General features: G+C 40.1%; 1 protein-coding gene across 5 annotated transcripts in view; it reads right to left on the minus strand.

Moving 5' to 3' along the window:
- The window catches only part of MTFR1 (mitochondrial fission regulator 1), a 76699-nt gene that overhangs the window by 50333 nt on the left and 584 nt on the right, over positions 1-25782 (minus strand). For 2 of the 5 annotated variants that reach the window (XM_054021094.1, XM_054021095.1), the window contains exons 2-7: positions 16518-16661; positions 14093-14191; positions 9238-9356; positions 4146-4387; positions 1588-1852; positions 1225-1393 (exon numbers count right to left, since the gene is read on the minus strand). In XM_054021094.1, the coding sequence (XP_053877069.1) occupies positions 1225-1393; positions 1588-1852; positions 4146-4387; positions 9238-9356; positions 14093-14191; positions 16518-16583 (960 nt within the window). In that variant the 5' untranslated portion in view covers positions 16584-16661. Of the gene's footprint in view, positions 1-1224; positions 1394-1587; positions 1853-4145; positions 4388-9237; positions 9357-10911; positions 11026-11416; positions 11457-14092; positions 14192-16517; positions 16662-25782 lie in introns of those variants that run through there. The other 3 variants (XM_054021097.1, XM_054021096.1, XM_054021098.1) reach the window with 3 other exon arrangements.

A 25782-nucleotide genomic window follows, 5' to 3' on the forward strand; every position in this document is an offset into this window, starting at 1 on the left:
TGTTATTGTTGTTGTAAAGGACATAATAATAGTAATACCTTTCATGTCCATGCTCATCATGCATTGTCATTACATCCAATCAAAACACCTAAGGTTGAAGCATCTGATGTAGAATCTGAATTCCAAGACTTAATGCAAATAGAGATTTGAGAAGGTTTGTTGTACTAGTAGTACAAAAGGGGGGGGGTTGTGGAAGCAGAGAAAGAACTGACAGGAAGGGGATTGCAATGCATGACAGTTTGTTAGCAAGAGTCAGGCTAACTGTAACCCTAATAACGCGAGATTTGTAGAAGCGAGGAATGTGTGAGGCGAGTGAGAAAGAACTGTGTGAGAAGTTGTTGTGACCTTGTGTAGATAACGTGTAGATAATATGGAATGTAGACTAAGAGTCTACATTAGTGAGCAAAACAAGATATCAGAATGACCTATGTATAAACAAAATGTAGCTGTTGCTCATTGTCTGTAACAAAAGGTATAAATGTTTGCTGAAATTATTTACCTGTTGAGAGACCTGTTTAGCTCTCTCCCTCTATGCAATTGCATAAAGAGAAAATAAAGTATCTGACTTGCTGTACCCAAACAAAAAGTGAGAACTCTGTTATTCTCCGACAGATGCAATAAAACCTCTCTAGCCTGCTCATGGTTTACCTGGTCAGCAGAAGCCGTAGATAAACTTGCCCCCTGCAGTGCTTTGAATGAAAACCGTCTCTCCACTCCCCAGCACTGCTGATGAACAGATCAAGCTTTCTGGATTCTCATTAAATTGTCTACCTATTCCCAATAGGCACATGCAGTATTGCCAACACTAAGCATTCAAAAATCACAAGTCAGGCCCCAAAGTCATTTAACACACACAAACAGAAAAAGCACACACACATTTCAGGTTGCCTCTGATGTAATCCTTATGGTTGATATTTTATGGATTCTCTCTACAACTATGAGGGCTCAAAACTTTCATTTAAAAAAAAAAAAATGAAGTCTCTCATATAAAGTCCTAGCTCCCGGATACACAAATACTCTGAGATTTATAATACAAAAGAATGAGAATTGGCTACATTGCCCATGTCTATGTTGCAATTTGTGGCACACCTGGGAATGCTTATTGGGGTTTTGTGGAGATGGAGATGGTCTGACAGCCATCTAAGGTTTCTGAAGAGATATTAACATTGGCTTCAATGTATGTAGGACTGAACCCTATGATGTGTCAAAAATTTCAATACTCACCTGCATCATTTCTGACGTTGCCTTTGTTTCAGACTCTGGAATCTGTTTTTCAGTTTCACTTTGGTTATCACTTCTGTATCGATAAGCAAATTTCTTTTTGAGAGCTTCAGCTATTAGTGCTACGGGATCAGTCGGGTCAGGTGATTTGCATTTTGTGCCTTCCACTGGTCTTCAAAGGGAAAGGGAAACTAACAGTCACACAGCAAGTCTTTAGAATGAAGTTAGAGCATCTTTGCATTCCTGTGTTGCCTTTCAAATGCTAGATCAGCAACAGTCGAAAATTCAAATGTTTCTCCATGAAAACAACTGAGTAAGGCTTTACACTTTGCATTAATAAAATTACACAAGTTATTGTGTACTCACCTTTTCACTGCACGCAGTTTGACACTGTTCATGTCTTTGAGGATCTCTAGCATGTTTGGTATTTCAGGCTTCTTTGGACCATTATCTATCGAAGTCTGTCCTACATTTATTTTCTTGCCTTTCCGCTCCTTAATGAGATCAATAGCAGACATACTCCGATGTACCCCAGAAGGTGGAAGAGGTGGTGGAGGTGGAGGAGGAGGAGGAGGAGGAGGAGGTGGCGGCGGCGCTGGTGAAGGAGCTGATGCAGTAGGACTTAATCCAGCTAAAACATACCAAGACATTCATTCCCAGTAAGAACTAAATGCCCTTTTAAAAAAAGCTTGGTACATCAAGTGTTTTGAAAAGGAACAGATTTACTGCATATCAATTTATTTTTCCTCAAAAGGTTCTTGACACAAGACTACTGGCCCGGTTTAAGTCCTAAACCACCTAAAAATGAGAGCATTAAAACCACCTCAGCTAATTACTGTTCCAAAAGGATGTTCAGTTCCCAGTTGAGATACTAACAGCAGATGCACATCCATGTCAAACCTATAAAACTTGTTCAACACCAGGATCTGTTTCCACCAACTCTGCCCCCTTTTGGGGTCTATCAGTATTTCATGATGCTTGGAGATAGTTTGAAAGGCTAAGTTACATTCTTAAGGAAGCCACTGTGCCTGGAAGAAGTCACTGTTTAGAAATAAATTACACACATTAAACAACAGTTTGGCCAGACAACAGCAATGAATGCATCCCAAGTAAAAATTCCAATTATACTTGTCATTTGTCAAGACAAGATTCTAAATGAAATTGCTTATTGACTGTAATCACAACCCCTATATAAGCAGTAGTTATTTGTGCTAATTATTTTCAGAAATGAAGGACTTCTCACATAAGAGTCTTAAACTTGAATGGCAAAGTTCAAAAAGTTGTGTGAATCCCAGTTAAAAAGTCTTCACCTTGTTTCTGTTACCACTCCTGTTTTTCTTTGGTTTTTGAAAGCCTTCCTAAGACTCAAGAGCAGAATCTGGCGACTGTCTGAACCAATTAGTTTGTAACAAAAAGCTTAAATTAAAGCTTCTTGCACACTTTAGGTGAATATTAAGTCAGTATTACAGGAGTCAAAGATATTACACTGGTCCTGGCAGAGAGAACTTCACAAATGTTTTGTTTCTAAAAAAAAAAAAAAAAAAAAAAAAGACTATGGAATTTTCAGTCACTGACTCTGCTCATGCAAATCGGGACCTTATTTTTATTTAACAAAAATCTTCACCCACCCACCCTTAATCTTAAAAGTGAACCAAACCAACTATCTGGGACAGACAGATGTATAACGTTGACATATTTAAAGTAGTTGCCATATTCTACCAGAAGAGGGGGGTAAAGGAAAACGCTATTTAAACTGAAATCTAGATTGGAAGCCCTCTAATGAACAGAAGGAAAAATCACACCTACAAAAATATTAATCAAGGACATTTGCTATTTAGGTCATTATTAGCATTCTAGCAATTTGGTATGTTTAGAAGTGTGTTAATTTCAAGCTACTGTTGCTTTCAAAAAGGAGGAATGGTACTGAATTCTCTTTCAAACTATTTCAGTGCACTGAGTTAATGGCACATATAGTGGTCACATTATTTCCCTATTCACTCACAGATTTGGATACTGAACTACAACCTCTTCAGGAGAGCCAGCATTCATGATATAATGGTTAAAGCCCAGGAGAGAATCAGTATACCTATTCCCAGCTTTCCCATGCACTTGCTAGGTGACTGTGGCCAAGCCACTTAACCTCCGTTGCAGTTTCTCACCCTTCATTCCTATCTGTAAGGGGTACAGAATAGGCCCTACTATCCTTGTGAGCTGCAACAATTCAAGTTTGTAAAGCATGCCAAGTATCTCAGTGGAAGGTGCTATATAATACAAAGTATTGTTGGGGGTCGGAGGGATGCAGACTGAGGTTAGGACATTCACTATCAGGGGCCCTGTATGATTTTTAGCTTCCATCTGAACAGAAATTGGCACTCAAGAGCCTTCCGACCAACATCTGATCCCAAGAATGGCTCCTGTAACAATTCAAGCCTTTCCTCCTGCCCCAAAGTTCTTGTGTGTTATTGCACTGACCGATATGAGCCCATTTTCATGTAGAGGATTTAATTTGTGAACTTCTGCCGCAGAGACAATGGAGTCAATGGTATTAGAAGCCAATCCTAAGAAATAAGCAGCCACTGTAACAAGTTACAATTCTCTGAAGAGTACTAGGTCTGTTATAAGCTCTGAGAAGATATCACAAGTACTGTGCTTATTTATTCTTAGTCATGTAATAAGCATTGAAGTTTGTTAGAGATTTCTGCTGACAAACATTTCTAGCTACATGTTGTCACTGTTTCATAAGCCATTTGAAATATGTACTGTATTCCAAAAGCATAATTAGTATCTCAGTGACACTAGACCTCATGGCATATCATTACTGACCTCACAAAACTGACTTCAGTATACCTACACGTCGGGCAATCAGTTTTAAAGGAGCAGATTCCTTTTAGCTAATTTGATATGAAAGTGAGAGAGTTTAATACCTGCTGGCAGATTCTGCTGTTCTTGCAAGATTACAATTTTGGCTATTTGTGCCCTTAAACTGGCAAGTTCATTTTCTAGAGCATTAATCTTTTGCAGAGCTTCATCATTCTTGGTCACCACAACCTTGGCAGCTGGCTCTTCTTGTAATAGGTTTGGTAAGGATACTTGTCTACTTGGTGGTCTTCCAGAGCAATATGGTTCATGAGGAAGAGGTGGCGCCGATTTTGACCAAACTTCTGATCTGTAACAAAGCAACACAATTGTCACACGGGACTGGTCTGTAGTAAGTGCTTGTACCAAGCAGCTAAGAGGAGAAAGCAAAACAGTTAAGTGTAAGCATTGAGCCAAACATTAAGACCTGACCTTAAAACCAAACTACTTACTTTTGGCCTTTTAAGAAGAAACCAAAAAACCCTTAGGTAAACATCATCTCCCTCTTCCCACAATGGAATACTTGCAAGTAATGTCTGGCAGAATCTGACTCATAGATCCCTAAAACCTAAAGTTGAAGTGGCATTGGTTTTAAGTTTTTTTAGGGGGGAGAAAGGGAATGCTGCCTCAGAAACACTGAGAGCCTAGTAGCACTACAGACATTTATTTACTAGTAATTATGGTATACAAGTTAGATAAGTGACAAAGAGCTTGATATGAACACATTCCACCTTTGGTTTAATAGTGTGATTAAGAGAACAAACATTTAAGCTAAGGCAAGATTCAGGCTAGATATCAGGAAGGGCTCATCATCAAAGTAATTAGGATGTGAATCGGCCTAACAAAATAGTAAATACTACTGTTAAAAGGGACACTATCAAGTTAAGTTAGGCCCAAAATTAAGATTTGGTAAAAGTAAGCTTTTATTAATAAACCAAGAGAGACCTGTTTTATAAAAGCTTTGTGTGATTAAAAAGCTTTCCAATGGAATTTACACGTTCCCCTGCAGTGTTTACAACCTGATATTGCAGCACTAATGTACTGCACAATGATTTAAGATGAAAAAGCATACTTAGAATACTTTCAGTTAAATCTGAAGTGTTAAATTACGAGCAAGACAAATTTTAGCAACCCCACGGGTTAGACTAAAAAGTTAGAGATAATAGGGTTTTTGACATTCAGTGTATAAAATAGTCTTATCTAGTCTATTACTCAGCTCTTGGCAGGACAATTTGAAACTCTATAGGTATAAATACACCTCTACCCCGACATAACGCGACCCGATATACCATGGTAAAGCAGTGCTCCGCGGGGGCGGGGCTGCGCACTCCAGCAGATCAAAGCAAGTTCGATATAACGCGGTTAGTTTTTTTGGCTCCCGAGGACAGCGTTATATCGGGGTAGAGGCGTACTAATTTTTCTAGCTCCAATCTGTTTTTCCTTTAAATGCCGTGTGCCAGCAGTTACTTCTAAGTTTTCACATTTATTTGCTTTGATGTTGGAATGAAGCTTCTTTAAAAACTTGCCCATCATTGACAATTTTAGATTTTTTCCACCTCTGAGAATTCTTTTGTATGCAATTTGTTCCCTTTTGAGATGGAATAGCTTTCCATGGTCTACAAAGTCCACTTTCCACCTATACTGTCTCGCTGCATGGACAACCCTAGTTTGATAGATTCTTCAGATTCTTGTTCTCAAATTGTCAAGGGGCATGAAGCTTTGCAGCAAAGTTTAATGTTACAAAAGCTGTTTAGTAGGAGAATCATGTATCATTATAACAACAACAGGGGAGAAGAGAAGCCTCATGCACTAAAAAATTTGTATATATATATATATATATATATGAGTCTCTGCCTTCATGGCATGAAACCAGTAAAGGAATGAAAACACAGACTATGTTTGCTGCATTCCATCTTGTACCTTGCAAAGAAACCCAGAATATTTTAACACCGTGATATTAAAATATAGGAAGTTTCAAGATCTGAAGTTATCAAATAAGCAGGAAAGCTAGATACCAAGGTACCAGAAATGTTGTTCAAGGCCATAGTACAACTAATGCTAATTACTGAGCTAGAGGATTACGAGAATGAACTAAGATACTGTAGCTGCAGAAGAAATGCCCATATATTTAACTAACTCCCACTTGAATTCTTACAATTCCTCAAGCATATCAGGATATTGGGTTTCTGTGGCACTGCTTGGTCAAACACTGAGGCAAGAATTTTGAATAGAAATATGACTTTTGGAAATACTTCATCTGCAGAATGTGCTTTGAGTTACACAATTCATGGCCCTGGCTTAATCACCGTTTCAGTTGTACTCTTATAGTAGTATTGGCTGCCCAACCAATATATCTGCAGCACTTGCTCCTATTTAAATGGAGAGAACCCATACATGAGATTCTTAGGGTCTTTTGAGGTTAAAAGGGGCCCATTAGGATCTTACCTCCTGCCTAACAGGCCATAGAATTTCACCCACCCAGGGATAACAGGCAAACAAGGTGGAAGTTGCAGGCTTTGCAGCTAGTCCATCCTTCATAGAAAAGTAAATTAACTGCAGACAAAAGAATCCCCAATTGCTGTTTATTGCAATATCTGTAATTCGTACTATATTTGTATGTTTATTACTATTGAGAAGTGCTGTATTGACAGCAATGGAAACAACATCCACAGAAGACATACTGCCTAGACAGGAGCAGGTGCAGTTTTTTGGGATTCATGGATGTCTGTCCACCCAGAGCTGTACTAAGACAAAACACTCCTCCTTTCATTCAGCATTTGAACTGGTGACCTAGAGGTGGGGAGGTTTCAAATCCTATTACCAGCCATCTGCAAGACCCAGTTCCTGCCTGTTTAATATTATTACTTTGACGTTTGAACTGGGGACCACTACTTTACAGATTGCACATTTTATGTTAATAGTTTTAGGACTGTTCTTATTTTTAAGGTAATGCAAATTAAAATAAATAAATGCTGTATCCTCCCAGGACAGAATGCAGGATTTTCATAGGGTTCCTGGAACCATAAATCCTGGGTAGCAACTTGGATTTATTCCCGAGGACCCTGTCCCCTTGGTTCCCCTCACAGCTTTTAAAGCTTCATTTTGTATTGCAAAAGAACAGTTGAACACTAGCTATGTACAACTGGAATGTGAAGTATTTATTCGACATAATTAATCCATACTGATAAAATATCTGCTTAAGAGTCAACATATCTCAGTGTCGTAGGTGATGAATCTCATTGTCTGGCCTGGGGCTATTATTGCCAAGTTATTTTTACTTCCTTCAGTGCTGACTTAAATCATGCCACTGAATTTTTGAATTAACAGCAGTTTATTCACACAGATTAAATGAGACATTCAATAATACTTCAAATTGATTTGTTTCTTTAAAAAGCTTATTTAAATACTGTTGAAAAGGGGCTTTATATTATAGGTACATTGATGCACAGTAAGTTTATTGAAATGTATTTGTTTCAGTAGAACATTTGGAATTTACCACTTGAAAAATACAGGTCTGAAATGTGACTGTAGCATTCAGTGTACAGGGGAACAAAATGATGTGCAGTTTAGTTCTGCAAGGATGTTAATAAATCTATTTTTGACAGTGTAGATAAAGTTGATCTCATCCTCTGTAAGCGTGTGTATGTATTTGCATAGGCATATAAGCCTGCATAGTGGACTACTTGTTAAGAATTTTATGGGAAGTAGATCTTATAAATAAAGATATTTATTTGCGTGGGCTTCTTGGACCAGGGATTGCCCTTATAGAGTGTTTGAAAGCACCTACTGGACATTACTGTAATTAATGTTAAATATTTCACACATACAAGTAACAAGCCAAATTTAAGACCCTGCCTAATGAAGTAATTTTTAGAACTACCCTGTAAACTCACGGTTTGCTATCCAACTATCAACTTCTGAGTTCAAGGAGAAGACCACTTTACATGATGATCTTAGCGAGTTCTCCCCAAATAGCAATCTTAACTAACAATACCCAAGTCCCACAACAATCTATAGGTGCTTCCTTGAAGCAAAGAGCTAGTCTTCCCATTGACACTATACAGCTGAATGACTGTATAACTCAGCTCTTACACAGGAGTTGAACAGCCACTCCTTGTGCTGGAATGCACCTATCAAAGGGGTTTAGCCCTGAAAAGTCAAGTTGATGGATTTCTGCTACTCCCTTTTGAGTTACTGAAAACAACAGTGGCTTGCAACCATATTCCTATTATGCAATATTTCACTATAGCAAGTTGTGTTGGAGGGCACTGAGGTCATCACTAAATGCATGCTTTTAAAATAGGTGTCCTTTGGAGGAACCTACTACATCTGTGAATACCAAAGCCATCAATCACGGCCCTCAGATGCTCCCTACTTAAAGTAAACAGAAACCTTGTCTATTCTAGAAAGCTTATGCCACTGAAGCCTGCACCAGCATGACTAAACCAGTGCAAACTGTAATAATACAGTGTCCACATTAGCTATCTCATTCCAGGCGTATTCAGAGCACTATACCCATAAAAACACTCCCTGCCCATTGCAGTAGTACCTGTCCGATAGCTATAGGTGCAGCTCCCTATTCACTGCCTACCCATTTTCATGCTTATAAAAATTAAATACAAAATGCAAGAGAGTGTGTGTGTGTTTGTTTTACAAGTAAAAGTGTCTCTGCTCTGCACTGCAGAGCCTTAACCAGAATGGTCAGTAGAGGTAGGTCAGATATTGTGAGACATCACCAGAAGGATCAATTGCCCTAATGAAGCTTGTTTAGCACTGTGATCCCACAGAGACATGGTTCAGGACCAGCAGCGATAACCCCTGCTCAAGCAAGTGCAGCAACAACAAAAAAAAAAACAAGAGTGCTGACAATGGTCCCATATCACAGTGAGAATTTGTGTGGGGACACATCAGTGATATGGGCGCCTGCAATGCTAGAATTATCTAGTGCAGAACCTTCCTTCCCTGGATCAAAGTCCCATATCCGCTCTCAAATTTTGGTCCTTCCATTCATAATCCTGTTAACCTGACTTCAGTTCCTTCCCTCCATTTCCTCCACAATACTGAAATGCTTGCACACCTATAGTGTTAAATACGCTAGATAGCAAGTGCTACGATTTGAGGGGAACCTATGATGAAATCAAGGAGATTTAACAAACATACCTGAGCCTTGTAGAGACTTCACCTTCTTCTTGAGCAACCCATCTCACATCTGCAAAAGAGGCTACTGAGTCTTCTCTGAGCTGCTTAGAATGGTTTCCTTCTGCAGAGTGAGAGGTAACCTAGAATTTTAAAGACAAAATTGCATTTTTTAAAAGTTAATAAGGGATTGTTGCTTTTGAAAGCACTCTCCAACCTATTTTACAGTTATATTTGAAAGAGTACAATAGCTTGATACTGCATGTAGCTATTAAGAATACACACAAGACACCAGGGATCTTAGCATACTTGGCACTATCTAAGATAGTATACAAAGCCCACTGAAGTCAATAAAAACAAAGAGGAGTCCTTGTGGCACCTTAGAGACTAGCAAATTTATTTGGGCATAAGTTTTTGTGGGCCCACGAAAGCTTATGCCCAAATAAATGTGTTAGTCTCTAAGGTGCCACATGAACTCCTCTCTGTTTTTGCTGATACAGAATAACACAGCTACCATTCTGAACCTGTCACTGAAGTCAATGACTTCCATTGGATCACGCCCCTTGTTTTTACAGAGATTATTTTTGCTATTTAAAAGGTTTAAAAGGCAAGTTTCCTAGGGTATATAACCAGCTTATTTAGCACTATAAAGCCAATGTAAGTTATTTGTTATATAGGAGATAAGCAACAAAGTATTTCACTTGCACAGGTAGTCAAAGTATTCTAAGTCTACAAACAGTCACCACTCAATTAATTATACTAAATCAAACGTTTTAATAGGGTCACTAGAACTTCCTATTTTGATCAGATTTATTTAATGTAATTTATTTTGAAAGTGAAATATTTTAAGTTAATTATGGTACTCGCCCCTTCCACCTTTCAAAACTGATGTTCTCTCTGCAAATGTCAGGGCTTGAAAGAAGTTAGTATTTACATGCCCACTGCAGAAATTAGAAAACTGAAAACAACTGGCACAAGTGAGCAAGTTACTGATACTTCCCAGTCCAACAAATACAAGTCTTTTCGTACAAGAGGGAGGGAAGAGACGGGAGGGAATGGGGACACGACACTAAGGTTTTAATGAATTGTCTGTCCCTGTGAGCCCCGTACCAAACAAATTCAAACTGCTTATAAAATAGGTTCTGTTGTATTGCCTTATTAAGCTGCGACATTATAGGTTACTCAATACTATGAGCCTCGCATACAAATATGGAAAGTCAACTGCATCTGCCATTACTTGTTTTTTTAATTCCAGTGAAATCGTCCGAGACCACTAGAAAGGAAAGCTACTGCAATAGCTAACCCCTAAGACAGGGGTGGGCAAACTTTTTGGCCCGAGGGCCACATCAGAGTTGCGAAACTGTATGGAGGGCCAGGTAGGAAAGGCTGTGCCCCCCCCAAACAAACAGCCTGGCCCCTTCCCCCTATCTGCCCCCTCCCACATTCTACCCCCTGACTGCCCACCTCAGAATCCCCCACCCATCCAACCCCCACTGCTCCTTATCTCCTGGCTGCCCCCTCCCAGGATCCCCCACCCCTAACTGCCCCCCCGGGATCCCACCCCCTATCCAACCCCCTGTTCCCTGTCCCCTGACTGCTCCCCCCAGAACCTCCACCCCATTCAACTGCCCCCTGTCCCCTGACTGCCCGCCGGAACCTCCTGCCCCTTATCCAACCCACCCACCCCCACTCCCTTACCATGCTGCTCAGAGCAGCAGGAGCTCACAGCCCCACCGCCCAGCTGGAGCCAGCCATGCCACCCGTGCTGCCCGACAGGAGCAGCGTGCTAAAGCGCTGGCAGCACAGCGAGGTGAGGCTGCGGGGGAGGGAGGACAGCAGGGGAGGGGCCAGGGCTAGCCTCCCCGGCCAGGAGTTCAAGGGCCAGGGGGGAACGGTCCTCCAGGCCGGACGTGGCCCGCAGGCTGTAGTTTGCCCACCTCTGCCCTAAGATATTAAACCCTCAAATAAAAATTTAGGCTATGTCAGTTTCTACTGTTTTAAGATTGGTGGAATAAAAGCTTGTCATGTGGTAAAGCACATATGAACAAGGCAGTAACATATCTCCAACCTGTTTATCAGAAGTTCAAGGTGAAATGAAGACTTGTAGAAAATATGGGTTATGGTTCTTAGCTGGAGTTAAGACACACTGATTATAGGCATGCACTAATGGCTGAAGCAATTAATTAAAAAAAAATTAACTTACAGCAGGTTCAGTGCATGTTCCTTTCATACTATAGCTAATGCTAGCAGGAAAGAAAAAAGGGAGAGAGATATCTATAGGAAAGTTTCAGCATAGCAACAGTCTCAAAGGAAAACAGTCAAGACAGATGCTGAAAAGAACACTCAGAATTCCATCTTTTGAGTCAAACACATAGAAACCATACTTATGCATCTCTAACACGTTGGACAAGAGCAAAAGGCTTGTATACAGTGCTTTAAACAAACAACTTTAATGGGATTTAAGGTTTAATTTGTTGACTAAAGCTCAGGTATTTACAAGATTTCGAAGTCAGTTCACTAGAACAGTTGTGCTTCTACTTCTTCAGATCATCATCTTTCATTCACTGTATTATCACAATCAGATTTATATACTAAAGGTAAATACAAATTTTTAACTTGAGTGACTTTATTCCTGAAGTAGTTTATTCTTCAAAATGTCTGGGAAATGCCAAACACTTCATTAATAATAATGCAAAGTCTAGATTGAGATATTAATATTTGATTCATATAAGAAGCAGGAAAGTCAAGTTAGGGCTCCTACAGGCATAGTGTTATTGTAAGAAGACAATACAAGACACAGGGTTTTCTCTCACGCTACAAGAAATGAAGTTATCTGGCTAATAAAATGGTAAGGAACTTACTTTCTCTTTAATAGCAGAGGGAGATCTTCCTATCAACATCACACATGAAATTAACTCCTATGCTATTAAAGAAAATTAGAGAAGCAAATATACACCTCTACCCCACTATAACGCGACCCAATATAATACAGGTTCGCATATAGCGCGGTAGCAGCTGGGCTCTGGCGGCGCTTTAAACGGTCCGGGGCTCCAGCTGCTGTGGGGAGCCCCGGGCCGTTTAAATCACCACTGGAGCCCTGCCGCTGCTACCCCAGGGCTGCGGCAGCAGGGCTCGGCCGATGATTTAAAGGGCCTGGGGCTCCCCGTGGCCGGAGCCCTGGGCTCTTTAAATCACTGCTGGAGCCCTGCCGCCACTACCCTGATATAATGGGGTTTCACCTATAACGCGGTAGGGATTTTTGGCTCCCCACGACCGCGTTATAGCGGGGTAGAGGTGTAATTTAAGTCAGGAGTTCTCAAACTGGAGGTCAGGACCTCTCAGGGGGTCATGAGGTTATTAAATGGGGGGTCGTGAGCTGTCAGCCTCCACCACAAACCCCGCTTTGCCTCCAGCATTTATAATGGTGTTAAATATATAAAAACATTTTAATTTATAAGGGGGGATTGCACTCAGAGGCTTGCTATCTGAAAGGGGTCACCAGGCCAAAAGTTTGAGAACCACTGTTTTAAGAAGTGAAAAGCCTACATTTGTTTGCATTACCAAGCCTTAAAATGGACACATTTCCCAATCAGCAAACTTTTTACACAAAGCCTTCTTCCCCTCTTCCCACATCTCTCAAAAAAGATTGATGCGGTTTCTTTCTCAGCTCAAGAATTGCAGCCCCTCCAAATTATCCTATTTGGAAACTTTTCTTTGCTATCCAGAACAGAGTTTTAGAAAGCATGTGTTGCAGTTTCTGTATTTTCCATCTGTTTCAGAAAGACTTGTTGTTACAACACAAGGAGGAGGAAATAACCACCTCTTGTTTATGTCATTACCACCACCCCTAACTTTCTAATCTGTTCACATAAGAAGTGCACAATTCAGAGTGCAGCACAGAATTTGACATTCTTTTACCTACACAGTTCAAGTCTATATTTAAAGACTAAACAAATAGCGAGCTCACACTATCTTGTTTACCGTGTTCACCTTCAGAGAATTTGTATCATGTGCATAAGCAACATGTATTTACTTTCCACTCATTCTTAAGTAACATTGTTTGCACTTCCATTACTCAGGTTTATCAGTTAAAAATGGCGTTGGAAGTTATTTCTGATGTTACTTATTTTTTGTCCACAGCGGAGTTTGCTTTTTCCTTTTGTAACCAAACACGTCTCTTGCCTTGGAAGAAAGCAGTCAAGAATGTCAAGCTGTTAAGTTTTCCTGAAGAGGTTTTTTGTTTTGTTTTTTTAAAAGAGCAACATACAATAAATTGTAGTCTCTTCTGTGGTGAATGCCCCAGACAATAAAGGCATTCAGGAAATTATGAACTTGCCTTTTACATCCTTAGAAGTCAACCCAGAGGACTCCCACTTTTGTGATGAGCTATCATACCCTGCAGTAGCAATTTTACCACAGCTCCACTACCACAGAACATCAGATTGGAGCAGACCAGTTGAAGTAGGGCTCTTTGAAATACTGCTTAGTTTTAAAAGCAGTGACCATTTTACAGACAAAGCTCTACAAGAGCCACACAGTGCTATTTTACAAATTAACATTCTTACAGGCTGGATGAAGTCTGTTGGAAGTTTCATGGTGTAACAGCAATGTAACATTTGCTGGGGTATCAATAGAAACTGAAGAGACTAGACTTTGGCAAGACATGGGGTAGACAGTGAGGAGGAGGGAGGAAAACTCTCTTTGGTATGAACGAGGGGCCTCTTCTACTCTGCTTATTTGAAGCATCCAAGACAACCTACACATTTAGTTTTAAATGCACCTGCAAATCAACTTTAAAGTCCTCTAACACAAAACAAATGCCATAGAGAAAAATGGAAAAGTATTTTAAGAAGGATTTTAAACTGTGCAGAATTCCTACCTGAAACTGAACTCTTGGGCACTGGATAAGAGAGAGGTTAGTACCAATTTTCCTTACAATACTTCGAGATGAACCATAAGACTTGCCTGACCAGAGCACCTGAAGAAAAAAAATTAGGTGAACTGTTATAGTATTTGTTAGATCATTTACCCAATAATTTTATTGTATCTTAATTGTATATTTTGCTCCATCCAGCAATATTTGTACTGTAAAATGTTTAAGTGTACACATACCAAAATTACATATTCCCCTGCAGCATGGAAGACATGCTATGAACTCAAATTCATACTGGTCACCCACACTATTTTGAAAGTCATATTTTAACTTGCTTGCATCAGCACAAATAATTGATTTTAAGTATTTGCAGCATGTTCAGTGCTATTCAAAGACAGTCTTCTGCCCTAAGGAATTCACATTCTATGTGACAGACCTCAAGTCACAACACATTGAAACACTCAGAACAGAGCTATTTTTAATTTTTTTTTTTTTAAATAGATGAAGGATGTTAACTTGGGGAGGAAAAAGAATTTGAAGTAGGTCAAATACCTTGTTCCAAGACATGGACAAAACCAGAGTTTAATAATTATAAAAAACTCTAGAGTTATCCCTAGCTCTGTTTCCCAGCACATTCTCTTTCTTACCTTAGAATGAAAGCTCTTTGGGCCAGGGACTGCCTTTACTTGTGTATCATATAGCACAAGGCACACTGATGCTGCTAGGATCACTACCAACTAGCAGCAAGTGGCCAAGCAGATTGGCCAAGCAGTTGTGGGATTCCTTTACAGTTTATGAAAAAAAAATGGCAAGCAGGTGATGGGAAGGGAAGGAGAAAAGACTTCTAGGAAGAGAACAGGATGCTTCCAATCATGACAAGTCTCTCATCATACCTAGTGAACATGAAGGTGTGCATAGTATTTCAGCACATCTGTTCATTTGAACTGCTTTCTGCTGCAGTTTAATCAGGTTTCTTCCTTTTGTATTCTTCCATGGGGACTTTGCATTGGTTTGATTCAACAATATTCTATATTGTTAAAAAAAGAAGATGACCAGACCTTTTAAAATATTCCAAGGAGGTGGAATATTTTCAATTTATAGCAATAAAAGTCCTTATGTCCAAAACCACATGCAGGATTCTGAGCAAACAAAAAGTCACAAGTACAATAAAGCTTTCTGCTTCCCATCAGAGAGTGCAGCTCTGCTGCTCTTGCACATAGCACAGCCTTCAAAAAGAGAAACAGGGACAACAAAATTAGGATCACAGTAGTTTTGAGGTGCTTTGCTGGTGGCTTGGAAATTATGTCAGGAATAAGAATATGTTATGGGCTCCTGGAAGGAGGGAAAGGAGAGAAAGGTTACAATGAAACAGGAAATTTTATGGGGTGTGGAGGAGGGGCAAAGGGGAAAAGTATATGGTGTGGTTGGCTGGCTGGCTGATTGACAGCATGTGCAAAACAAGGTCAAGAATGGTCTCTATCACCATTGCCCCTCCCTTGAGGTGGGGAAAGGTTTTGGGATAGATGAAGCCAGAAGAGTACCACTTCTGCAGCTCTCAGACCTACTAGAATGGGAGAAAGGGATGTTACTGAACAGACTACAGATATGTCTACACGGCAGCAGTGAGTCTGAGCTCAGGTCTACAGACTCAGGCTCATGCTACAGCAGTAAAAAAAATCATGCAGACGTTCTTGCACTCTGAAACCCAACCACTTTCCTGGGCTTCAGAGTCTGAACATCTCACATGGCTATTTTTAGCATCTCAGGGCTTGTCTACACTGGCACTTTACAGTGCTGCAACTTTCTCATTCAGGGGTGTGAAAAACACCCCCCTGAGCGCTGCAAGTTTCAGTGCTGTAAAGTGGCAGTGTAGACAGTGCACCAGCTATTCCCTTCGTGAGGGTGGTTTTTTTACCTCAGAGAGCTCTCCCAGCGCTATGCCGCGACTACAAGCCACGTTAAAGTGCGGCTACAGTAGCGCTTTAACATTGCCAGTGAAGACATGCCCTTAGTAAGAGCCTGAGTCTGTAGTCCAGAGCTCAGACTCATTGCTGCAGGTATTTTTTTTTGACATGTAGACATACCCTCAAAGATCTGCTAAGTACCACTGTGTTTACAAGCATTTCAGGAATTAATTTGTGCACTCTGAATGGCAAGGTTACATTATAAGTTATATATTTTGTCATTAAAGCCAGCAGGAACGCAACAGCCTGTTTTAACTTTTTATATAGCAACTATGATCATATACCCAAGCATTAAGTTTCATAACCTTATGCCAGTCAAGTTAGATTAATTAATGTAAGAATTATACCAACATGGCATAAAATTTTAAATGTAGTCCCATATGCTCTCAGTGTGAACTCTATATTTAAGTGGATTACATTTGAAATATTTGAACTCGATAGAATTTCAGTGAAGCTGAAACACTTACTGATTCCATGTTTAGTCCAACTTGTGCAAAAGCCATCCTAATTACACGTTTAATCCAGCAGATCATCTGGAGTGGCAAAAAGTCTTCACAAACTGGTATTTAAACCTTCCAAACCTCCCGGGCTGCTGAGGTTCCATAGTCCCTCTGAAATAAAAGGCAAACATTGTAAAAGGCTTTCTTGAAGTCCAATTCCAACAATGATCAGTACAAATTGTCTCTGAATGCAGACTTTTTCAGCAACAACTGTTCCCGGTACTTTCACAATAGCCACTTCTTCTATATAGTTCTAGATTTTAAAAATTATATACATGTCACATTTAAGGTACTAAAACTGCTGTTGCAGAATGCAGTAACCATTTCCATGACTTTACTTCAGCAATAAGCAGGAGAAGGTCCTAAACATAATTATCTGATAGTTAGTAAGTGAGCAAGGGTCACTTGGGAACATCTGTAAACAACGAATAGCATTTTGGACACCATCAGCTTAAAAATAACATCTGTCAAATCCCTTCCCTAGTAAGTGTTACAACTAAGATTACAGTAAATAGATTAGAGAAACAAGTATTTATCCTCACAATCTTGTTTACTGTGTTACTCTGTGTTGTTTTAAGTTTGCTTCAAAGGCCAGAGTAGAAGATGAACAAAAGTCCAACCCAAACCTCATTCTTTTATCACAGAAGTGTTTGTGCTGTCACTCAACAATAATTAGTTATCACTGTAGATTCAGGATCATTTTTAGCTTCATCTGACAGTTTATATGCAGAGTCTAAGTCACTGAATCATCCTGAACTGGAATATTGTAGTATGAACTATACATATTGATTTGTTGGAAGCTAGTAAAATTCCTTAGTCACCATCTAAAAAAAAAAAAAAAAAAAAAAAAAAAAAAAAAATGCTTAAGTAATGGGAAAGAAATGATATGCAGGAAATATGCTCAAGTCATAGGATTAGAAGAGACCTGAGAATGCCTGCAAGCATTACAACAGTTAGGACTGCCAGTGTTTCCATTACAAACATGTTTTTTTCCCCAACAGTTTACAACTCCAATGCCAAGTTTCCATATGGAGTTATTACCAAGAACTCAGCTCTAAAGATTTTTTTAAGGCAAGGTTAAAAAAAGCTGGTTTGACTGAGTTCCTCACCACCACCACAAGTAGCTTAGATGTTTAAGATTTTTTTAGCGCTTGGAAAGAAATTAAGTTTGATAGCTCTGCTGTAGAATAATTGTTCTATTTAGAGAAGTTGGCTATTCATAATTCAGGGTGTAAGCACTTTGGTTTTAAGCAATGTCTAGATCAGTGATACTCAGACCTCAGTGGTTCAGGAGCCACATTAGCGATCAATGTTACTCAAAAGAACCACAGTAGTGTGAATTCATTGTTTTATTTACTATTTTACATATTCATAATTATCACAGCAAAGTGACTGACCAAGTTTTATTAACCAATTGCCACTGATAAAATAACATAGTAAAAGCATGCTGATTAATAGTTAAATCACACAACGTTTTAATATCACATGTTACAAAGAGCCACAGGAGACACATTAAAGAGCCACTTGCAGCACTCAAGCCTCAGTCTGAGTATCACCAATTTAGATACTTAATAAGGCATTCTAGGGTTGAGGGTACCAATTTCACATCATTTAATTCCCTGCTAAAGAAGGTCTTGATCTGGCTCTCTCAGAAGTTAATGCAAATTGTACCATTTACATCAACAGAATCAGAACCATTAAAGCATGAAAGTCTGTTTCAGATGTACTGCATGCTAGCATTGAGTATCCCTCTCTAGAACACTACATTAACCCAGAACAGACAATCTTAATGTTTTCATAATCTCCAATTAAGATGTCATCTAAGACAAAATACTCAAAAAATATTTCACCTTGATGTTTTTATGAGATTCATTTGTTTTCTAGAGTTATCACAACCACCCTAAAGACATTTGTTTTACCTAGATTCTACTGCACTCGACCCTTCTTCATACCATTTATGAAGAAGGGTAGAGTGCAGTAGAATCACAACCCTTCCACAATCTACTGATATCCCAAGAATTAATCCTCAATGAAATTGCTAGACAGCAATAATGGAAATTCCTAGAATGTGTCTCACCTGTACTTTATGTAGCTGCCAAATTTCAGAAGGAGAAATTCAACATTTGTTCATTTTACCAACCCTAGCAAAAATCTTCATTTGAAATATCTTGCTGCTACTTAAAGTATTATCTTAAAGAACAAAAGTTACTTAGCACAGTTTTCTATCTTATCTTTTCTCTTGAAACTACAGACATGGATAATATTTAATGCTGACATACTTATCAGCATGACCAAGTGACAGTCACCTCCTAAATGTAGGTTACAGTTTAGAAACTCCTGCTGCCAAGTGCCTAAGAAATAAAAGTAATACACTGAGAGTCTACTCAACTTACCCTTCATGAGAGGAGAAACTCAAGCAACCTGTTTTTACAGACTTTGGGTGTTCATTTAAAAAGTTTCTAGCTTTTATGTTTGCAAAATAACCCTCTAAGTATTAAGTTAGCAAACAAAATGATTCAAGGACTGCTGCTGCTCATAGCTTTCTCAAGCAAGTGAAGAGAGACTGGTCAGTCTGACAAAGGGCATTCACAACCTTGGGGACTGCAGATAAACTGACAAGAATCATGTCAATTTTTCCTTTATATTTACAGTAATTCAGAATACTGCAATACCACTGCTGTAAGATGCAGCGCTTCATTGGTAGTTATTAATTCAGGTTGTGAACGCTATAAGCAGGTTGTCTCAGAGAAGGAAGACTCTTAACAGAACTGGGAGAGAATTAATGCAGATTAATATCCCACCCCAACTAAGTAAATTTGGAGGGAAAGAGAGGGAAATTCTCCCCCTCTTCCCCACAACAGCAGGAACTCCTCCTTTATAGACACCTGATTAGCCAGAAACTGACACAATGTTCAGTGACCCTATCCTGGAAGGAAATCCAGACACACTTCTACTCCCTAGGGAGGGCTGTATTTTTCACACGAGCCTTGCTATGCGCCGCTTCCCACATTTTTCACATTTGCCTTTATATCAGACACTGATTTATAAGTTAGGGAAATAATACTGATTATTTAATAACAAGCTAGAGGAGTAAATCTAAAAGCACTTTTCAGATTCAAACAGAAAACAATGAACCATGGAGAAAAGTTATAATGAAACACTCAACCAAGCCCTTACAGTGCTACACAGAAATGGAGAGAAGAAAAAAAAATTAAAACAGACACCAACTTGACAGACACATTTATGAAAAAAGTAGCTTCAAGTCTTTTATCTATCCGAGTCTCTGTCCACAGTTGTCATTTTCCACCTTTTAAAGTGAAATAGTCACATTTTCCTTCCTAAAAAATGTCCCCCTCACACCCATTTATGTGAAAGCTATGCAGGCAACAGAAGAAACTGACTACATACAATCAATTTACTGTATTTGTATAAAGTGTTGTCAAATGCACAAATTAAACAAAAAGAAAAAAAATAGAGGAAAACCTCTCTAATCCCTTATAGAGAACAGAGGTGTTACTTGAAGGTATAAGATTAAGAGAAATATGATCTTGAAGAAGGCAGTCTCCCTTTAAAGCACCTTAAAAATCAGGTTTACCCACTTTAGCAGGAATGCATGTCTGCAGTTGTTAATGCTGGCATATGCCCTAACAACATCTGATGAAATGACACCTATAAAAGCAAGTACACCTCTACCCCAATATAACGCGACCCGATATAACATGAATTCAGATATAACGCGGTAAAGCAGTGCTCCGAGGGGGCTGCGTACTCCGGCAGATCAAAGCAAGCTCAATATAATGCGGTTTCTCCTATAACGCAGTAAGATTTTTTGGCTCCCGAGGACAGCGTTATATCGGGGTAGAGGTGTATACCGAGGTCATGTCTACCTCGGGAACTATAGCAGCTTACCTACAGCGCCGTAGCTATGCCACATAACCCCATAAGGCAGACACTGCCTACAGCACCAGATGGGGTTTTCCTGTAGGAACATCACCTCCCCAAGAGATGATAGCTAGGTCAACAGAAGAATGCTTCCATGAACTTAGCTGTGTCTATACTAGGAGTTAGGTCTGCATAGCTACGGTGCTTGGGGGTATGGATTTTTCCACACTCATGAGCACCGTAGCTACATTTACCTAAATCAGGGGTCGGCAACCTCTGGCACGCGGCTCGCCAGGGTAAGCACGTTTGGCAGGTTTGGCCGATCGCTGCTCCCACTGGCTGCAGTTTGCCGTCCCAGGCCAATGGGGGTGGCAGGAAGCCACAGTCAGCACATCCCTCACCTGCGCCGCTTCCTTCAGCCCCCATTGGCCTGGGATGCCGAACCTGCTGACGCGGCAGGTAAAACTGGCCCGGCCCGCCAGGGTGCTTACCCTGGTGAGCCGTGTGCCAGAGGTTGCCGACCCCTGACCTAAATTTTAAGCGTAAACCAGGCCTGAGTGTCAAAGAAAGAACAATATTTCAGACAAAAAACTCACTGCAGCAGTAAACTAAAGAGCCATCAAGAATCTTTTAATGTAGGACCAGCTTGAAGACTATCCATTTCCCAAACTAGTGCAGACTAGATATTTATAAAGGGTGACATGACTGGTAGGCAGAGTTTGCACAGTCACTACTACCGGTAGGATCTATTTATATCTGAGCACCAGAGTAACAGTCTTGGTGTCTATTTATACTCTAGTTTCCAGAGAGATTCCAACCAATAAAAACAAGTGTTCCAATATATTTTAAACAGTAAGATATTTATGTTAAAGTTTTATAAAACAGAAGCATAACAGTCATGTTAGTGTACCTCAAAGTACAGAAGAATGACAGTGTCATATTTTGCTAGCTACAAAGAGCAATTTAAAGAAAAACCCATATGAATTTAGACGTTTGACCACTTGTCTTCAGAAGTATCTGCTCATCACAGATCTAAACTTTGCTATCTGATGTTGATAAAGAGACTCCTCCTCTTGCTTTTACACTCAAGTGCATCTGTTTTTTCCAAACACAACAGAACTACAATTCAATTTCTGCAGTTAACTAATGATCTATAAATTACCACCACACCATGTTGCGAGATCATACAAAACATGCCACAATCATTTTCCACTTGCAATAACTTAGTCATTACTTTGAAATCTATATGAACTGGACTGGAATCAAGCTAGTGAAAGCCCTCATATCCTGTTACGAATCTCAAGTCACCTAGCTTCCATATCTGAATTGTGCTAGATGCAGTCACATGTAGTGCTTACATATGGCAAACTGAAATAAAACACTGCTATCTGCATACAAGGTTCCAGATGTCCTCAGACAGGAAAAATGACTGTGCCTGCAACCTCCTATTTTGGAATGCTTTTGTAACATAAGAACGGCCCTACTGGGTCAGACCAAAGGTCCATCTAGCCCAGTGTCCTGTCTTCTGACAGTGGCCAGTGCCAGGTGCCCCAGAGGGAATGAACAGAACAGGTAATCATCAAGTGATCCATCCCCTGTCGCTCATTCCCAGCTTCTGGCAAACAGAGGCTAGGGACACCATTCCTGCCCATCCTGGCTAATAGCCATTGATGGACTGATCCTCCATGAATTTACCTAATTCTTTTTTGAACCCTGTTATGGTCTTGGCCTTCACAACATCCTCTGGCAAGGAGTCCCACAGGTTGATTGTCCCTTGTGTGAAGAAATATTTCCTTTTATTTGTTTTAAACCTGCTGCCTATTAATTTCATTTGGTGATCCCTAGTTCTTTTGTTATGAGTAGTAGTAAACAACACTTCCTTATTTACTTTCTCTACACCAGTCATGATTTTATAGACCTCAATCATATCTCCCCTTAGCCGTCTCTTTTCCAAGCTAAAAAGTCCCAGTCTTATTAATCTCTCCTCATGCAGAAGCTGTTCCATACCCCTAATCATTGTTGTTGCCCTTTTCTGAACCTTTTCTAATTCTAATATATCTTTTTTGAGATGGGGCGACCACATCTGCACTCGGTATTCAAGATGTGAAAGTACCATGGATTTATATAGAGGCAACATGATATTTTCTCTCCTATTATCTATCTCTTTCTTAATTATTCTGCTTTTTTGACTTCCGCTGCAAACTGAGTGGATGTTTTCAGAGAACTAGCCACAATGACTCCAAGATCTCTTTCTTGAGTGGTAACAGCTAATTTAGACCCCATCATTTTATATGTATAGTTAGGATTATGTTTTCCAATGTGCATTACTTTGCATTTATCAACATTAAATTTCATCTGCCATTTTGTTGCCCAGTCACCCAATTTTGAGAGATCATTCTGAGGCTCTTTGCAGTCTGCCTGGGTCTTAACTATCTTTAGTAATTTTGTATCATATGCAAATTTTGCCACCTCACTGTTTACACCTTTTTCCAGATCATTTATGAATATGTTGAATAGGACTGGTCCCAGAACAGACCCCTGCGGGACACCACTATTTACCTCTCTCCATTCTGAAAACTGACCATTTATACCTCCACTTTGTTTCCTATCTTTTAACCAGTTACCAATCCATGAGAGCACCTTCCCTCCTACCCCATGGCAGATTACTTTGTGTAAGAGCCTTTGGTGAGGGACCTTGTCAAAGGCTTTCTGAAAATCCAAGTACACTATATTCACTGGATCCCCTTGGTCAACATGCTTGTTGACCCCCTCAAAGAATTCTAGTAGCTCGGTGAGGCATGATTTCCCTTTACAAAAACCATGTTGACTCTTCCTCAACAAATTATGTTCATCTATATGTCTGACAATATTGTTCTTTATTATAGTTTCAACAGTTTGCTTGGTACGTAAGTCAGGGTTACAGGCCTGTAATTGCCAGGATCACATCTGGAGCCCTTTTTAAAAATTGGCGTCACATTAGCTATCCTCCAGTCATCTGGTACAGAAGCTGATGTAAATGATATATGTTACAGACTACAGCAGTTAGTAGTTTTGCAATTTCACATTTTAGTTTCTTCAGAACTCTTGGGTGAATACTCTCTGGTCCTGGTGACTTACTGCTGTTTAATTTATCAATTTGTTCCAAAACCTCCTCTAATGATACCTCAATCTGGAACAGTCCCTCAGATCTGTCACCTAAAAAGAATGACTCAGGTTTGGGAATCTCCTTCACATCCTCAGCCATGAAGACCGATGCAAAGAATTCATTTAGTTTCTCCCCAATGGCCTTATCGTGCTCGAGTGATACTTTAGCACCTCAATCGTCCAGTAGCCCCACTAGTTGTTTAGAAAGCTTCCTGCTTCTGATGTACTTACTTTTTGAGTCTTTGGCTAACTGTTCCTCAAATTCTTTTTTGGCCTTCCTAATTGTATTTTTACACTTCATTTGCCAGTATTTATGCACCTTTCTATTTTCCTAATAAGGATTTAACTTCCATTTTTTAAAGGATGCCTTTTTGCCTCACTGCTTTTTTTACTTTGTTGTTTAGCCACAGTGGCTCGTTTTTGGTTCTCTTACAATGTTTTATTAATTTGGGGTATACATTTAAGTTGAGCCTCTATTATGGTGTCTTTAAAAAGTTTCCATGCAGCTTGCAGAGATTTCACTTTTGGTACTGTACCCTTTAATTTCTGTTTAACTAACCTCCTCATTTTTGTGTAGTTCCCCTTTCTGAAATTAAATGCTACAGGGTTGGGCCGCTGTGGTGTTTTTCCTGTCACAGGTATATTAAATTTAATTATATTATAGTCACTATTACCAAGCGGTCCAGCTATATTCACCTCTTGGACCAGATCCTGTGCTCCACTTAGGACTAAATCAAGAATTGCCTCTCCTCTGGTGGGTTCCAGGACCACTTGCCCCAAGAAGCAGTTATTTAAGATGTCAAGACACTTTGGCCTGGTCTACACTGGGGGGAAGGGGGGGCGAAAGAGGGGAAATTGATCAAAGATACACAACTTCAGTTACGAGAATAGCGTAGCTGAAGTCGACATATCTTAGATCGAATTAAAATTACTTACTTCGCATCCTCACGGCATGGGATTGATGGCTGCGGCTCCCCAGTCGACTTTGCTTCTGCCTCTCGCACTGCTGGAGTTCAGCAGTCGACAGGAATCGATTTATCACGCCTACGCTACATGTGATAAATCGATCCCTGATAGATCGATCGCTACCCACCAATCCGGCGGGTAGTGTAGACATACCCTATATCTCTGCATCCCATCCTGAGGTGACATGTACCCAGTCAATAAGGGGACAATTGAAATCCCACATTATTATTAATTATTATTGAGTTTTTTATTTTAATAGCTTTTCTAATCTCCCTGAGCATTTCACAGTCACTATCACCATCCTGGTCAGGTGGTCGGTAATATATTCCTACCGCTATATTCTTATTAGAGCATGGAATTTCTATCCATAAAGATTCTATGGCACAGTTTGATTCATTTAAAAAAAGAACAGGAGTATTTGTGGCACCTTAGAGACTAACAAATTTGATTCATTTATGATTTTTACTTTATTTGATTCTACGCTTTCTTTCACATATAATGCCTTTCACTTATTTCCCTTCCTTCCTTCAAAGGCCTCCTTAGAACTTGCAGATGTTAACTCAAGGTTATTACTTTTTTAAAATATTAACAGTTACCTACAATCTCGTACTTGTATCTGATTTAGATTGCAAGGTCTCTATGGCAGTGACCACATGACCCCGCTCCGCCTACACAGTGACACAGAGCTCTCTGTCAACACTCATGGGATCAGCAAAGTGGGAAGGCAAAGAAGATCCGTAACTCTAGTAAGCAAAGAAGCAATAGGAATTTAGGAAGACAACTGGTGTGTATGCCTGTATTAAACACTGTTCATCCAGGATCGCCTTTAGGTCCCATTCATCCTAAGGCTGGAGCTGTAATAGCAACAGCCATGCTTGAAGCAGGGGCTCCCTAGAGTTGCAGGTGAAGTTCGTTTCTAGTCTGCCGTCCTGACCAGCTGATCAGAAAGGCAAACATCAGGCAGGCTCCAGTGAGCTGAGGCTACACGTGGCTGTTACTAGCACCGATGGGCTCTGCTATGGCTCACACAGGGACGCACTATGGGAGGGCAGAAGCCGCAGACGCTCCCCGTGCTAACAGTTACTGGTAAGGGCGGGGTCCCATGTAAGTGCCGTCAGCCAAGGAGCGCGCCTTGGGCCACGGAAGCGGGGGACCCCCGCGCACATCCTCCGAGGGCCCCTCTGGCTCGGAGTTTACCCTCCCCCCAGTTCGCCTGACCTGAAGGATCCGCCCGCCGGGG

Source organism: Malaclemys terrapin, chromosome 2 (assembly GCF_027887155.1).
Source record: "Malaclemys terrapin pileata isolate rMalTer1 chromosome 2, rMalTer1.hap1, whole genome shotgun sequence".
Taxonomy (NCBI): domain Eukaryota; kingdom Metazoa; phylum Chordata; order Testudines; family Emydidae; genus Malaclemys; species Malaclemys terrapin.